General features: G+C 33.4%; 2 protein-coding genes across 2 annotated transcripts in view; both read left to right on the top strand.

The window, feature by feature from the left end:
• The first annotated feature begins 284 nt into the window (after nt 1–284).
• Nucleotides 285–6,045, top strand: Inx7 (innexin 7). The gene is made up of 7 exons (XM_073079258.1): nt 285–578; nt 1,916–2,093; nt 3,788–3,935; nt 4,255–4,444; nt 4,866–5,016; nt 5,286–5,475; nt 5,758–6,045. The coding sequence occupies exons 1-7, from the start codon at nt 339–341 to the stop codon at nt 5,909–5,911; spliced, it is 1,251 nt and encodes a 416-aa protein (XP_072935359.1). The 5' UTR covers nt 285–338; the 3' UTR covers nt 5,912–6,045.
• A 4,364-nt stretch (nt 6,046–10,409) lies between these two features.
• ogre (optic ganglion reduced) overlaps nt 10,410–18,450 on the top strand; it is a 45,694-nt gene continuing 37,653 nt past the window's right edge. Inside the window, exon 1 of the mRNA XM_073079257.1 lies at nt 10,410–10,667. The gene's annotated coding sequence lies outside the window, so the exon portion shown is untranslated. The remainder of the gene's footprint in view (nt 10,668–18,450) is intronic.

Below are 18,450 nucleotides of genomic sequence, written 5' to 3' on the forward strand. Positions count from 1 at the left end.
AAGGATAGATAAAGGAAAAAATATCGGTATTTTTTATTAAATCGGATTTAATATAATTGTCATAATGGGATCTTTTTATAATTATCATTATGGGTTTTTTATAGTTTTAATATTTTCTTAAATATATTATTAAGTAAGTGTTAACGAGGCTGAATCTTGGTAATATAAAATTTAAAAATAAAATCTAAAACGAAATATCGTTAGTCCAGTAGGGATCATATTATTTCGAAAAGCAAACAGAGGAAATAATTTATGACTGACTGCCTACTCATTTTCAGGTGACGACTAGGGCTTGTCAAATGCCCTGAATTCATCCTAGTACTTAGCATCAAGCCAAAATGCTGGTCGCAACACTAAACACGCTGTCCCCGCGCATGCGGATCAGCTACTCGAAGCCAACCATCGAGAACTTCGTCTTCAAGCTCCACTATAAGATCACCGTGATCCTCTTGCTGGGGTTTGTCATCCTGGTCTGCGCGAGGGAATACTTTGGAGAGCACATCAAATGCATATCAGACCAGGGCGTGCCTGATCACGTGATACAGACCTATTGCTTCTTCATGGCTACGTTTACTATAGTAAGTTTATGTTTATTTTACTATTTTTCTGACATAGCCTTCTCCGTTGTTCACTAGGGGATCGAGCAGGAACATCAGTATTTTGCCTTTACATAATTTGGTATGTTCCGTGATATCTATGCTCGCAAGTGAAATCTACTCGTAATGGAGTTGTTGGAAGGACTTTAGTGGTCGTGACTGTATCCATTCACGATAATACGATTCACGATTAATAAACCTGATGTCGAAGTCAACACCAACCGTCCTGACCATTCTGTTCGTATTTGTACTTTTGGTCTAAGCAAGAACGTACTCTAGAGAAGCAGACTTAGAATTAGAGCGTTCTGTATTCTAAAAACTGTTTTTACTTTATGTTCTGTATCAATCTGTAACTTAAAGTAAAGTAATTCTTCTTGATTATGATTTATAGTTGTTTCCTTATTACTTAATGGTAGATCAGCTATGATATTTTGAAGCCGGGCAACAAGACCGTTATCACACTATAAGACTTACTAACAGATTACTATATCTATTAGCATTTTACTCTGGTTTACATTAGGAAACACTTTGAGGATTCGATTGTAATGACAAATAAACACAAGGAGACCTTAAAACATATATTTTATTTAAAAAGTATAACACAGTTTTGTGGGACTGTACTTGTACCAACTTTATTTATTTGTGTAGATTACTCCTACAGCGCTACGTATCCTTAACATAATGTATTGTCACCTTGTTTCTTTTTATGCTTGTATCACTCATCATTCTCTATTATTATGTTTATTTTCTTCAAGTATGTATAAATAACCTGAGTTATTACTGTATTATCTCATGATAGAACAAAGGAATGGTGAGTAAGAAGACGTGCACTCAACACAAAGCTAGCTAAGATTGTTAAACAATAACCATTAAACTTGGTATTTTGTTTATCCTGACTAGACTAGAAGGATAATTGCTGGATGTAATCATTTGTATATGAGGTGTTACATCTTAATTCTAAATTCACAAAATCTTAATCAATCCTACATAAGATTGTAGGCCTGTTTGAGATCCAAAGTAGGTTTAAGTATTGGTGTAAGATAATTTTGATGATAGAACTCTTCGAAATGTGACGGAAACACAACAACTATACTCTTAACACCACCATTTTACTTTTTTTATCACATAGGTTCAGGGTACTATGTTCTGGTTTAGAAGATAGAACTTAGGATTGGTAACAGATGAAAATTGAAGACGAGGATCTACTGACATTTTAGTGAGCTAAATTATATCTCCATATGCCTTGATAAAAACTATAAAAATATAATATACACTTTATATGTCGAGAATGATTTTCACCAATTCTTTTCGTTCCCCAGGTAAGGCATTACAACGAGAGTCTCCTACAAGCTGGATTTCTACCACATCCAGGCGTGGGTCCTATGTCCGACCACGACACTACCCTTCATCACACGTACTACCAGTGGGTGCCGTTCGTCCTCTTCATCCAGTCCATATGCTTCTATATGCCGCATTACATCTGGAAGAAGAAGGAAGGTTGGTTGAATTATTTTAATATTTGGTGCCCGGAGGAATTATTCATCTATGACTTTTATTTTAATAATTTGGTAATTAAGATATTTTCAACCACGAATTTTTGTACTGCTGTGTTCTGGTTCGAAGAAAGGGGTTACTTGCAAGATTATTAAGATTTGTGAGACCAATTTAGTAATCACGGTTGACAACTGTGATGTGTTTCATCTCCTAGATAAAAGTATTATTCTGTTCTATTTACAGTATTTCAAGTTTAGCCGCAGTGACCACTAAGAATTAGGTGCTCATTTTCTACATGATTACAAAGTGATTAATTTTGCCCTAGCAAATAGGTAATCAATCCCAAATAGGATTTGAATTTAATCCAAAACCCAAACACAGTGTTGAACATTACTGACTGTTACGATTACTAGTATAAATAATTGCGAAATTATTAGTAATATATTAATCCTTGAGAACTACAAGTTATTTCGTCCATTCCTGTTTGTCGGTCCACGCAGCCATAAAAAGATTACGCGGTGTGATTAAACAGATATTGATTGATAATACTTATATTTAGTTTTATCAATGAATTATTCTATAGCATTGCAAGTTGTATTGAAAAAACACGAACAATTCACATTTGTGATAGCATAAAGTTTTGCTATCACAAATGTGAATGAAGATTTTAATTTCAGCACTATTTGTAATATATAGGTCCTTCATATATTGTCAGACAAGTGAAGTGATTATATATTTACATAACGAAAATGTGTTCTATGTTTTTGTCCATTAACTTTGAGTTGTGCATTGCAATCGTGGTGACAGGTGAAGAGGTGGCTTGACATATTCGAGTGTGCATTATGTGGTATTAAGCCTGTTAAGCAGTATTTTATGTAATGAAGTAATAATACCAACTTTAAGCTATTTTTTCCTTCGTTTCAAAAATGCCCTGAAACGATTGGTCCTATAGTCTTTGCTCCATATATGGTGTAGGTGGCAACTAAGGGATTGCATTTAAAGAATCAGATGTAGCGCATATTTTCTAACATATTAATCTACTGCTGTTACCAACCTCTAAGGCAGCCCTTAGAGATTCATGGAGGGATATAAACCGCCTCTAACCAAGAATGGATTAACAGCTTCATCAATTATGAAAGTAGATGGTTAGTTAAATTACATTATACGTATTGAACCTTATAGATGTCTTTTAGCACAGTTAGAAAGCGTTTCATTCCACTATCTTATCATAAAAATTCAGGTTAAAGCTATTAATATTGCTGTGATTGTTCTGGTAGATTTAAAAAATATTTCGAATGACTTCATTTTCTGAATTCCCAGTTTCCATGTGTGTCATGGTTTGTCGCTATAATGACGTAAACTCAACAATTGTAATAAACGTTTAGGTTTTAATTGTTACAGAAAATAATACTTAATTATTTATTTAGTTACCACAAATTTAGGATCACGTTCGGAGTGAAATCACCATAAAATATTACAAAAGTAGGTAAATTGAATAGGAAACGTCTATTAATATGTAGGTAGTTATACAATATTTTTTTATTTATATATATGTTTTTATTAATAACAATAACTGCATACTAACGCATTTCTATTATTAGAATCACTTAGCATCGTGTTTTAAGTAATTCGTATTTTCATGAAATATAGAAAAGAGCTATTTACTAGTACTTATAGTGCTAAAATTCTGTCAACAGGAGGTCGTGTAAAGGCTCTAGTGGATGGCCTGCAATACGCCGGGCTTGCCCTACACGCTGAGGATACGCAAGTCGGTGGTATTACGGTGCCCTCTAAAGACACACTGGAGAAACGAGTTGATCTCATCAGGAAAGATATTCTGCTAAGGTATGATGATGTATAAATACTTACATATTAATTTGCAATTATCTGCAATGCCTGTTCGTCGGAATTAATTGAAAGAAAAATCGGTGTCCTTTTATTTGTGTTAACAAAATTTAAAAAAGAAAACTTAAAAATTAGAGTGTCCAGATAAGGAAAGGGGAAATTAAAATAAGTGCTGCTGTGTTCCAATTTAAGGGATGAGGTAAGACATTAGGCAGAAATAGATATACATATATAGATAGGCGGTGGTGTCTCCGGAATAGAACCACTGGAATCGAACTACCAAGGGTTTCACATACTTGATTATTTGTTTCCATTCCAGACTAAGGATAACAAGGACATGGTCAACATGGCTGGTGGCCATGGAAGTGACCAATCTACTCCACGTGATGCTGCAGATCTGGCTCATTAATGTCTTCCTGAATGGTCACTTCATCTCTCTCGGTTCGCAGGTGTTGAACTACAGAAGGTGGGATGAGATCGCTGATCCATTGGAGACTGTCTTTCCTAAGGTTAAGGGTATTTTCATTTAGATAAAGTTATTATTATTTGAGGTTACGGAAGCCAACCAGCAAATGGGTAGATATGCAAATACAACATATACTTTTTTGCTGTCCATGTAGGTAAATCTCCTTTATTCGATACCAAATATGACAAGAGTTTTATCTAAGGCCGATCCCGTTGGTATGCGTTGGTGCCACTAAGGTCCAAGTCGTTATAATTCGTATTCATACAAAAACAACCACAGCAGTTTAATACCGGTATTGTAAGAAAAAACTGCATAGTAAAATTAAAAGTAATTGAATATAAAGATTAAAATTTTAAAACCAGTAAAGTTGAACAGAAAAATTGTTTAAGTATATATTGGCACTAGTTGTTTATGGTTTTGAACTAGGCGTTCACACGTTCGTAACACTTTTCTTAATAATCCAGGTGACAAAGTGCATCTTCCACAAGTACGGTCCCAGCGGCTCCATACAGCAACACGACGCGCTCTGTGTGATGGCCCTCAACATTATCCATGAGAAAATATACACGATACTCTGGTTCTGGTTACTTTTCCTCTTCATCTTGTCTTTACTCGGTAAGTATTTTATTTTATTTTATTTTTATTAGTTGTCTAAAATGGAGCTTTTGGTTTGTTATTAACGTTTCAGAGCACAGTTTCTTCAGTTACTGAAACAAGACTTTCTTACAGTCCTAAAGATATTATTGATTTAATTTCATAAATATTTTATATCATAAATTTTGTTGTTCATAAGCGTGTTTCTTTTGAGTGGTTCTTTAATGTCATATTGCTTTCAGTTCAATGAATTTTTGTTCGTTTTATATAACATTTTGTATTATTTTCAGCTGTCATCTGGAGGTTCATATCGTTCTTCATGTATCGCCGTTCCTTAAAGTTCAATGAGCTAGTCTTCCGATCAGTCAGTTCTAGCAAGTTTAACCCCTACAACGTGATCAAGGTCGTCAATGGCTGCCAGTTTGGAGACTGGCTCTTCTTGTATTACTTGGCAAAGAATATGAAAGCTATAGTGTTCCAGTGAGTATACATGTTTATCAATTATATCATTACTATCTTTTTGATAAATAGCTTCATAAACACAATTTGTATATATGTATTGTGTACTTGTCTTAGTTCTTATCTTAGTGCCAATGATTGATTTATAGTGTAATACGTAATATTAGAAGTTGAATGTTGGCTACATAATGGTAGGTGTAACAGGATTGAAACAGCTAATGTCGTCTCTGACTTTGAACTCGAAATATACAATTTTTTGTAAAAAAGATCCTTATAAATTAAAAAAAAAATCGAATATTACAGAGAACTGTACGCCCGACTGGCTGAAGAGTTAGAAAAAAGGGAGCTACCGTTTGAACAAGTAGGATACGAGGAGAAGGGTGCTGAACCAGTATTAGTAGGCAGGCTGGACTATGATGATGAAACTTTACCGCTGAGTGAAAAGAAATCCTCATAATGTTTCAAAAGTTATATAAAGGACTAAACTGTGATATCATAAGATGTAGACATATAGAATGTACTTCGTCTGAGTATGAGTAAACGAAAATTTTATGAATAAAACAGCGGCGAAGGATTATGGGGGAATTTGAATTTGCAGCACTTTGTTGAAATAGGTCGTAAGAAACGGTGCTTCTATTTTTTAGAAACTGCAGCCCCCTAAAAGGGCCGGGGGCACAAGTTGAGTTTGCAAGGCCGCCTATGAGAAATACAAGATGCATAATGCAAAATAGGTGTGATTTCTAAGATTTTTCTGCTCTACATATAGTGCTGTTTCAAGCGGGCCAGCCCCTGGCACGCTACGCCTCTGAAATAAAAAAAAAAAAATTTCGTGAAATATCTCCAGCTAAGCTATTATTCCTATAAAAATGTGTTCATGATAAATTGAAATGTGTTCTAGTAAATGTGCAATATAAATAAAGTTATGCTTATATTATAAAAATATATAGAAAGTCAATATTATTTACAATATAGCCGTTATGGTAGCTCTTTTACCCATTTACTTTGGGGTCTCACAGGGTACTATATTTTGGCCATGTTTTTAGGTATATGTCTAGTTTATAAAAATAAAAGCGTATTAAATAAAATACATATTAATTAAACGTTTTCTTAATGAAATAAACGTAGGTAGAATAGCTTTATTGCACACGAGTACGCATAAAGTTGATTAAAGAATATATCGGCACAGTTCGTGACAGAGATGAAACACCAATTGAGCTAATGGCTTTGTTTTGTTAATTGTTTGGGTTAATTGAGCCAATTTTCAGTCAACAGTAGATTTATTAATAAAGCCTGATATAGTTTGTAACTTTTAAAGTAATTATGATGTAATCCTACGTTAGAACTCCAAATAAAAATGCTTTATTTCACTGATGATTGATTTGTAAATTTTAAGTATGTAAGCTATAATAAATAAATAAAATTAAAATGTTTTTCTGTTTTTTTTTTGTTTATCAATTCTAGTTGTAGGTTTCGAGATCCACTAATTTATTTGCTACCATGAGTTTAAAAGCACTTTTTAAAAAGTTACCCCGGTATTGGTTTTTTAGTTGTGGTGATTTTGTCAAAACACGACGAGAGATGGCCCCGCAATTGTTCGGAGTGCGCTATCCATTTTTTCGTAACATTTTGCATATATTTAATACGTATCTATAGAAGTTCCGAACTGAGATTAAAGGATAAATAAATACGAATACGTAAGCACTTATAATCGTAAGATATTAAAAGCTTAGTATGTAATATACCTACCTTTTTCTCAATTTTAGTATAATGCTTAGATGAGTAATTTTTATAGATAAATCACTCCTCAAGAAAGTAAGACTAGTTTTGTATATTGAATTTGTTGCGTAAATAAAGTTTTGCCACGTCTCCGTGCTAAGATGTCCCTACAATGTTTGAACTACTTATTTATTTATTACGTAAATTATGTAGTGTTAGCTATTTATACGTATATTTTATCTAACAATGTTTTTTACATGTCAAGAATTATAAAAATAACTAACAAATCAGCGTATTGTGGCTTCATTCAATTTTAAGGCGGTGAAGTATCTTTATAGTTTAGTTATCAACGGTATAATGCTTATAACGTAACGTTGCGTATCGATTGATAAAACACCTACAAATAAAGCTGGTTGTAACAGCGCTTAAAGCGCCACCACGTGCAGTGATAATTCAGTTAATCTCTTCCTCGAGGAGCAAGTTTATTTGCGAGTATTGACCCTGGCGAATGCTTCGGGACGTTATAATACCCATACAAAATAATAAGTATTATTTTTAAATAAATTATTTTATTTTATTAGCGATGACATTTAAGCAAACTTTATTCTCGATTATATACTTAAGACTTTTTATTCCTTTACGTACCTATATCTCGTAAATTATAAAAATAATATTATGTAAATAAATATAATATTATTATGTAAATTAAAAGAGGATCTGTCGGGAATATTTCAGTCATAGTACTATATAAAATCTCGATGCTATGATGCTCTATGAGGTCCGTAAATAAATAAAGATAATACATTAATCTTTTATGTCTTTTTTTGTTATAACTCCTTTAATTAAGTCTAAACGGTAAAGCTAACAATGCCCGAAGTTTCGCTAACACGGACCAAATACTTATGAGTATTTAAATTTTCGTCCCCTTTATCCGACTTATGCTTATGTGGAATCCCCAATGCTATTATGCTAAGTAGTGCGCCTGCCTTTTTTTGGATCATTATTAAAACTAATGCCGCTAATACGTTTACAGTTGTGTATAAAATAATTTAGTATATATTCAATATAGTTTATGTTTTACATATTTTCAATAATTTTTCATACTATAGTGGCAAATAATCATGTTAATTTGATAGCGATTCTGAAGTTACAAGTGCACAAACGGCCTGGCAGGCAGAGAGTAGTTGTGTCAGATAATATGTACGAGTAGATAATGATTAAGATTAAATTGCATCATTTTGTTAACATCGCTCAATTAAGATATTCGCAAAAAAGTAAAATTATAAACTTTTCATATTATTTTTGATAGTCATTCTGCCTGTTTATTTGCCATGCAGTTAGGGATGCTTCTAATGATTATCATCGGTTATCGAGCATCGAAAAAAAGTCTTAACATCATATCATAAAATATAAACCGGACTTCCCAATTTGTCCTTACCAATAATACGCCTTAGAGGTAATATATTGGTCTAATACACATACACATATGTTCAAAATTAACCCACTGTCACCCAATCATTTAAATGCAAAATTTATTACATTCCTGGGTATATTTGTCTCTTTCTTTAACGAGACATTAATGACAAATTCTCACAATCGCCTGTGAAGTATTTTCATATATGAGAATATAAAATATGTTTCTTCTTTATATCCATTTTTTATAAATTTGAAAAGAATGTGCACTCAAATAAGTACTCATTTTGAATTTTAATTACCGCGAAACTACAGACTCCTTAATATAAAAAACTAAATTTGCCATTCTGCGTGTGGTGGCGAGACAAACCATGGTGCAACACTAGTTTAAGATAAACAGTTATTTGGGAGCATGATACATCATGATATACTGAACTTAACATTAAAATTCAATATGATATGCCTGATGGTACTATATGTCACATTTGAATCGGAAACAAAAAACGCACGTCATTACATAATATTTGCGCGCGCGTCCCGAAGGATTCGGCACTATGGAATTTTGGTTCCATGGATAGCGCTCGTGCATTGACTGCTTATGGTTCGTGTTCTGACGTACATGGACGATTTCTCTCAAACTGGCTTCGGCTGCTTTCAAGATAATACTTCACAAAACTGTGATATAGCTGTCTTGTACTCCGGTATTATTTACTTAATACTTATGTTAAAAAAAACTACGATTATGCACATTAGAACTGAATTCTAAAGAAATAAAAGTATTATATGGAAAAGTATACAAAAGTAAACTTTAATAAATCATATTTGATATTCTATGGGCTATATGGTTAATCTTTACTGCAGTGACATAGATTAGTAAGGATTACTCACTCCTAACAAGAAAATGTACCCAGGTGTGAGAATTGAAATAGCTGCGTAAAAAAGTTTTGCCACGTCTCCGTGCTAAAATGCCCCTAAAATATTTGAAATAATATTTTTTTTATTACGTAAATTATGCAGTATTAGTTATTTATTCGTAAATTTTCTCTAAAAATGTTTTTATTTGTCAAGAATTAAAAAAAGAACTTACTAAAATAAGCCGTTTGTGGATTCATTCAATTTCAAGGCGGCGAAGTATATTTACTAATCTATGTGCAGTGATAAAAAAATATAAATAACTTCTAGCGATTTTCTTGTGAAGGAACGTAGTAAATTGAGCTTATTAAAGTTACTTTTTTAGTATTGAATAGTTACCTGTATAGAACTGCGTGTTTACATACGTGCATTTTATTATGTGTAATTTGTTATAATTAGTGTCTGCAATAGAAATTTTGGGGAATTCATAAACCGATGTTGATTAGTACAGTTGGCTTCACATTAGCTAGATATACATTTCATGCTGCACATACGACCTCTATGCGTGTAAGCACGAATTACGAGTAAGGATTCCTGCTACAAAGTACATGCTATAGAAATTGTAAGTTGTAACATCTATTTCACAGGTTATAAAGTATGCTAAACAGTTAAGCTAAGAAAAAATAATAAATCACGCGTCCACACAATTCATTTGTTTACTTTTTGAATGCCTAGGTGACATACAAATCTTCTTAAAATAGAACGCATCTTTATTCGTCGTTTGATATGGTAACACTACACATAAAATGGCGTCAGCGCGCCAATTGTCATTTTCCGACATTCATAGGAAATATTTTGTTCCTTTTTAACGCACTGTAAATATATCTGTGCATCTCTTTCACACGCAGCTGTGTGCTGCTTGTGCCGTTTTGATATTGGGCGGAATAAAACAAAATATATTGTGGAAATGTGGAGTGCACGGGTCGCTCACTCGCTCGTGTGCCGGAGTTTTCTTTTCCCGTAGTGGCTGCGTATTGTTATTATGATTGTTACGATTAACTTTGTGTACGCAAGTTTTTATGAGGACAATAATAATATATAAGTTAGTAAATTTGCGGAACGAATTATGTTTTAGGCGTGAGACCTAAAATCGTACGATGCGCGCAGTAGCAAATATAAAATTATACAAATCATTTGTGTGATGAAAATCTGCTGTGTTCTTGCATAAATTGGTGAGTAAAATAATTTGTTTTTTAACATACTTGATAAATGTGATCTATTATTATAGGTAAATATGACACTGAGTAAATGTTCAAAATCATTAGTACATTTCCTAGGTCATCGTGCGATGAATGAAACATGTGTATTACAATTCCTCATGCGTTCTGCTGTTATTTCGTCACGTCGCCGCTTTATTTTGGAGTACGGGTGATAAAATTGCGATACATATTTTTTAGAACTATCCCTATGTGTAGAATTATATGTTATATATTTGTAATGTTGTACTATTTACATGTAATACAGTTAAATGCAAGATCTCTCTAAAAATAAATGGTTAATAAAAAAATATAAAATTATTTTGAATAAAAAATTAAATAGTGAGTTGAAAGTAAATAACGAATAACTTTAAAGTGCAGGCACCATTAACTTTAATCGTATTATAATAGGTAGTAGACACAATTCATTTGAAATATGACCAATTATTTATTTATATTACATAGGTAACATGTAATCATCTTGTTCCAGCGTACGCAATTGTTAATGTCGTAGAGCTTAGTAACAGGTAAACATGAATGTATTGCATTAAACCTGATATCAAAATATTCCGTGTGTTTATGACATATTTAGTCTAAATAAGACATGTATAATAAGAACATGACACATAAATTCTCATATTGTTATAATTGTCCATGACGCTAGGCTAGACGAATGTAAAATATCTGTGTGCTTACATCCATATCTGTTACAGAAGTCTAATTAAAAAATATCACATGGAGTCACAAACCAATCTATCATTGATCCTCATCAGTTATCAGACTCCTATTAGCCAGCTCATACCGTCCCGCTAAAGATGTTTATGGGCTGGCAACATAACAAAATTGAGACTACACACTGGTTTGCCCACTTAAAATAAAAAATAAAATACATATATATATATATATATATGTTAATGTGTTCACATATATCTTTAAATATATATATATATATATATATATTTACAACATTGAACACATTAACATGGATAAGTATCAAATATTGGTTAAATGAGAAAGCAACAAGGTATCCGTCTCATGCCTGCTCTTAAAACCACAGTGAAAGTAATTTATGGTTTGTATTGTTGACCTGGGAAACTCATAGCTAACAGTAGTAGTAATATTTTAGCAGCATATCATGAATTTTGCTAGAACTTTTAAGACAAACTATATAAATTTAAATGAGAAATGTTAAATTTTGGAAATTGTAATAAAAACAGTTCTGAGCAGCCGAGATTATATTTTTGCCGTTATTTTACCAGCCATTTAAGTGCTGTAAAGACATTAATTAGTACCAACTTTTCATTTCTATTTCATTTCCATTGTACCAGCATTTCGTTTTTCATTTTTAAGTTTATAGTACCAAGTTTTGTAAACAACTTTCTTTATAATAAATATATCAAAACATAACCATTGATTTGACTATATATTTTCTTATTATTTTATTTAGATTTTAATAATGTGTTGTGTACTTGCATATAATATTAATATGTGGACTATTGTTTATTTGTAGTATAATTATCTATAGATTGATGTTTAAATTAATGCATCTTTGTTCCCGACAACAATTATAAGTGATGCCGTCTTTGTCGATGATAATAGATCTTTTGAAGGTGTAAAAACTTACATTAAGCTTCAAAATCATATAGCCATATTTCCAAAAGAGTTCTCAATTTTTGTGTTTATACGACCATTATACAAATTGTATGAGAATTTCCAATCTGTTATTAGAATGCCTTAGAGGTATATTCAATCTCCTATTTTTTACATAGTAATCTATACTTAAAGTAAGTCAAGATAGTACTTACTTAAGTATAATATGTAAATGGATATCATAAGTATTCCAATCAGTTTGGTACTTTAAAAGTATATTTGACTATCTATTAAGGAAACTTTAGAGATAATGTTAAAAGGAAATTTTCTTCGTCTTTGATGTACGCGTGTGCCCTCGCACGTGTTCAGCCGTTGTTTCTAATGACCCTCGAGCATTTTGTGGCCCTAGCCGCGGTCAGACCATATAATTTGGTCCATCCTGCTCTCGCTTTAATCACCTCTAATGGTGCATCGGGAGGGGCCGCCTCGCTTGATTTATAGCCCAGTTCTACTTCGGCCAGCGTAACTGGGTATGTTAAACATTGTTTCCAAATGGTAACTTGAAGGCATCAAAGGTCTTGTAATATTGGTGCACCGACACCAGCATCGTCTAAAGCAGCTCGGAATGTTTTAATGCTAGTTTTTGTGGATTGGATTCCTGTTCCTTGTTCTCAGTGATCGCCGTTGCGATTTGGAAAGTACAACGAACTGTCTAGAAGCTTTTTAAGTATGTATATTTTCGGTATAATTTTTGGCAAAAATTCTGACTGTCGCCGTAACGCGGTATATTCAAGTTATGGTGTTTGCGTAAATATGGGTCACCGTTATTCGGTCCAATCGGCCGCTAAGGTCGTTGAACTTCTGCGTTCTAAAGTGATAATAAAGATAAGTGGCCGAGAACCACGTGCGTCGGCTAGACTTGTCTACACTATGTCTAATTTACCTCCTAGGAATTCTGCTTATCATCTAAACAAGGAAAACGTCATAGGGAATTTATGAAACGATAAAAACGTTTTTTTCTTTAATTATTTATCGCTCCATGTTTAAGGTCCTTTAGTTTTGGTTTAATGATTTTGTATGATTTGATAAAATTGAGCGTTACAATTTTTATATATTTATTTTATTGCAATATGCTAATACGTTTTCATTTCGTACGCATGCTTTTACTAATTTGAATAACAAAGAATATCCATAAAGACGGAATTCAATTTTGATTTAATTCCTTGATGCACTTTGCCATCTTGGACTTGCTCGCCTTGACCCGAAACGGGTTCCTTTTGTCCAAGCGTCTTTTTGATCCAACGTGTATTTTTCAAAAGAATCATTATTATTACGAATGCTCCATTAATATCAACAAATACTACAAACAAATTTGTATTACTAGTTTCAGAATCATGATCTTTTGCTGGGATTTTCGCCTTCGGATTTGCCTTGACCGAAATCTACACCAATCCATACTTTAACGTTCAAGTACTCTAGACTTTACTAGACATTACACCGATAAAGCCTGCGATATTCGCAAAACTCCTAAAGGTCAAGGACCTGTCCGCTCCGTTAATCGTGTCAAAAGTCGCTATGTTGCCTGCGATTGATGCAGTGTCACATTTCAAAGCGCAGTCCTGTCCACTGCTGGCTGCACCTTGCTAGCTGGCTCGCCTTGACCGCGAATGGGACCTGTTTCCAATCCTGTCGTCGTAACGATTCGCTTGTTACTAGGTTAATTGATTAGAATGTATGGATTTGTACGAGATATCCACGGCGTTGCCTATATCTTTATTTGCTACTGCAGTAGACGTCGATGTGGCAAGGTCGAAACAGACATTCCTTGGGATTTGTCTTCACTATCTTAAGTATCGTTTTCTCGTTTCATTACCTTGGAATTTGCTTTATCGCCATTAAATTGTCTACATGGCTCATTGTTTGTAAGCATTTACTCAATTCAAAACGTAGGCTTATCGTGTTACGCGAATAAATTTCTAAACTAATCAAGGTTTATGTATTCATACATTTTTATATTGTCATCCAATTAACAAGAGGGTTCAATTTTTATTAGGAAATAGAATTAGCAACACCATCACCTGTCCACTGTCCACCTGATGGTAATTGGTCACTGCTACCAATCCCTAATGTTATTCAGAGATGCGTCTCTTATGTCGCCACATGTGAGTATGAAATGAAATATATTTGTTTTGTATAGGCCTACGGAGGCACTTACAAATTGTGTATACATATCTGTTTTACTGAAACTTTTCAAAGCCAAACAACGCAGAGTTTAAAAATGCGGGCATGCTCATATGGCACACTATCAGTGGTATAGTCTTAATCGATTTATGCAATTTCTTTATCTTACAAATATATTAAAAACCGTTGACTCAAAAAAGTGTTTGACGACTTCATAAAAATGTCTCGTGTCTTATTCATTAAGCTTAATTTTACTTTTGCCTATCGTTGAGATTATCCCACTTCTGATGTGGGCGCGCCGGTAGGTAGATCTACAATGGTATTTCGATTCAACTAATTTAACCAATATTTATAAAAACATAGTTAAAATAATTAAATGAATAAGCGTTAATGCCACCATAGTAACAATAACACCCAAGCAAAACACCAAACAGTTCAGAGCACCACCGTGCCGTGCCCACTATTGGACAACTTCTGATCTGTTGACAGTTGCGCGCCCCTTTTTTATACCATGATACAGGTAGCCAATTGTTAATACGGAGCGGTAGTTCGAAATTAATATCATGTGATTTTAAAAACTGAATATTTATATATATGAAATGAAGCATTCTCCCACATATTTTCCTGTGCTTGTTCATAGACAAAACCCTGTTGATCATTTACATTGCAAATGGGCACGGCTCAACGTCATTGACTGCGTATAGCAAATTTTAATTTCCTTGTGTGACATTACGTTATTTGCCTTTTGTTTGACAATTCAGGAAATTTCGTCGCTGTTTTAACCTCCGTAAAATACTTGCAAGATACAAAGACAAATATTGCTTAATCACCATTACTGTGTCATTACAACAGAAGTTGTTGCGCTGAAATGGCTTGATTTGATGGGATTGGTAAGCGTTAGCACCACGAGGTATTCCACCGTCTTCCGTTGCAACTCAACTGCCACTCCAATGTGTTAACATTTTACAACTTGTTATAGGTCTTCATAACTGGTTAGTCCGTTTGCAATGAAGTTAGAAAAAACTCTAATGTACTAAAACCTTCCTTGTGAGATGTCCTTTCAAATAATCAAAACTCCATGCAAATTGCATCTGTTGTTTCTGAGAAAATCGCGGATATACAAGTTTACATACATACATAGCGATTGAATACAGAACCTCCTTTTTTGTACTCGGTTAAAAACCCTAAAACTTCTAGAATGATCCTGGAATGAAGATTACTTTGTTTGCTTGTAAATGTAGTGAATATCAAATTAGAAATAGAAGTATCTAACGAATGGTCGTGGGACGACGTGGGGTCAGCAGTACCGCTAGATGGTCGAGATCGAGACTACTCATCAGCCTTCTATTATTACTTGAAATCACTAGGATTAAGACAATAGTCTCATTCTACTTCCCATTGTATTTTCGATGACTACCCAAACTAGCAAAACCTTGGGTAATGATTGCTTATCGTTAAAGGTCTGATTTGCATTCTTGTAAATTGAACATGTCGTGGTTAGTTTAGTTTAAATCAATATCTGAATTTACGTATACTTGAATTTACGCATACCCATGATAACTTGATGCTAGAGATCACAACCATCAAATCATCATCAAATTCCAGATGAGTTGATCCAGCTTGTATACAATAAGTAGAGATCTACTTGCCATTATGCGTATTCGCAATATTTTGAAAACATCCATTAATCATTGCAATAGCTGATATGTTTGCTAAATAATAACGACAACTACTGATGCTGCAATGAGGCTTAAATGGTTAAACAGTAAACTATTTTACTTACAATAATATCAACATTTCCTACCAGCACTCTATAAACGCAGATGGTTTGAGGTTTCTTAAAGAATGTTATCTTTCCTAAATGAATATTTATTTTATTATTTGTTTCCAATTGATATAGACATAATGTAAGATGACTGTCTTGATTTAGTTCGGATTGTTTTGGTGGTAACCGCTAGAGTTTTTTTTATAATCAGTCAACGCTAAGCGAAGCCGTATAGTCGAGATAAATTGTCTGCGGTCACACACTCAAAACGGAAATTCGAAAATTGTACCTCGTTGTCAATACCTCCGCACTTGACGCTCTAACTAATCATTCAGTCGTTTATAGTATCTGTTGTTCAATTTGTTTAATTAGTTGTGATTTGACTGGAATCTGACCTCGACCTAATTGATGCCACGAGCTAGTGTTGCGATGTCCTGAACGACGATCAATCGACAAATCCAATTTATTTCATTCAACCTCATTTACTAATGATATCACTGTGATTCTTCTACTGTTTCGTACGTATTTGTGATGGAGCCAATATCTTTAACTACCTATACGGAAAAAATACGTAATCATTTTCTATCTGTAACTGTAACTCATGTGTTATAATATTCTTATATCTTCTACGAGTAGACATGATGTAAGATTTGCATATTGGCTAAAAGAGGTATGAAATCAACACGCTTCATTATTATCTATATTCAACTTCTTTCTTATGGTTCAACAGATTTCATTTACATACTTTCTTGAAATTTTAATAACATTCATTTGTGAGGTATTCGTTACCACTGTAATATCCAACTCTTTCTTATGGCCCTGAGCACGAAATGGTACCTACATCTTTCTATTGATCGATCGTTGGTTTTTATTGCTTATTGGTGGCTGGTATCAATTGCTGTGACCCCGACAATTGGACAATTTAGACCGACCTCGGAACCAACGGATGACAATAGACCACATACAACTGATGTTGTAACATATGAGATTCATATTTTTGTCGTAAATTGTAGAGCTGACGTATTGACATTAAAATATCTACATCAGTTGGAAATAAAGTGAATATAAGTTTGATGGTTTATCATATTAGCTAACAAGATATAATAGTATATGAGTCTATTACATCTATTCTTGCTTTGAAAATAAAACTAGGAGTACATGTTATCTCGTATTTCGTCCCTTTTTGTTTTACTCCTCGTGAAGCTCATTGGTGAGCAAAGGTGAGCAAAAACCTATGCCCTAAAATTATAGGTAGTTTTTATAATAATTCTATTGTTTACAAATCATGAAATGTAGTAATTATTATGTAATAGTTATTAATGGTACTTAACTTTGCCTGTCTCGCTTGAATAAATTCACCTAGACAGCATTCAATCACTATTACAAATGTCTTATTTTTACAGAGGATGACACGAATAAATAAATATTTTGGTAGTAATCTTATATATAAAATTATCGTGTCACAATGTTAGTTACCGTACTCCTTCGAAACGGCTTTACCGATTTTCACCAAATTTTATATGCATATTCAGTAGGTCTGAGAATCGGCTACTATCTTATTGTTCATACCCCTAAGTGATAAGGGTTGTTCACCTTTATTTTTTTTTATTTATATGGCAACATAACGTTTGCTGGGTCAGCTAGATATACTAAAAAGTCGTGTTTCAATGAAAATAAATTGGAGCGCATTTTTATTGTTTCTGAAAGATTTTTAGAAATAATTTAGTGAAATTTTGTGTAACTTTAAAGTAACAGGAAAATGGCTCCATGACCGGATTATCGTCGACAATAGTCCACTTGAAGCAATAAACGAACACAGAGATACTTCTGCACTTGCCGGCAATTTGTCCAGAATGGCCAATTTGAATACAATCTTCAACGATAGCGATTCTGAATGATAAATCAGGGACCCTGTTCCTGGATAAGGGGTCACATAATTAGAGTAGGAGTCTGAAGTACACTTGATTTGATTAAATGATGATGCTCCAATTACTCCGTATAATACAGATATGCTTGTAGGACGTCACGATTCTTTAGTTGGGGAAGTTAAGCCAAAGTTAACTCTTATAAGTTGAGTCTAATTTTGGCGTTCTAGTAATCAATAATAAAACTTATAATACTTTTTTGCCGAAATTAGTCAAAAATATGTGTATAGTGTAATAAAAATGCAATACATTCAATATTCATTTCAACGTAAAAGGAGGAACAATTTTTAGAATGTCT

This window comes from Epargyreus clarus, unplaced genomic scaffold (genome assembly GCF_041222505.1).
Source record: "Epargyreus clarus isolate Ecla_fem2 unplaced genomic scaffold, WU_Ecla_fem_2.2 ptg000014l, whole genome shotgun sequence".
Classification (NCBI taxonomy): Eukaryota; Metazoa; Arthropoda; class Insecta; order Lepidoptera; family Hesperiidae; genus Epargyreus; species Epargyreus clarus.

What these genes read in the sequence shown, in the direction of transcription:
- Inx7 (XM_073079258.1), top strand. Translation starts at nt 339, where the DNA reads ATGCTGGTCGCAACACTAAACACGCTGTCCCCGCGCATGCGGATCAGC. An exon ending in TCATGGCTACGTTTACTATA is followed by an intron (nt 579 to 1,915) that starts GTAAGTTTATGT and finishes TTCGTTCCCCAG; the next exon opens with GTAAGGCATTACAACGAGAG. An exon ending in TGGAGACTGTCTTTCCTAAG is followed by an intron (nt 4,445 to 4,865) that starts GTTAAGGGTATT and finishes TTAATAATCCAG; the next exon opens with GTGACAAAGTGCATCTTCCA.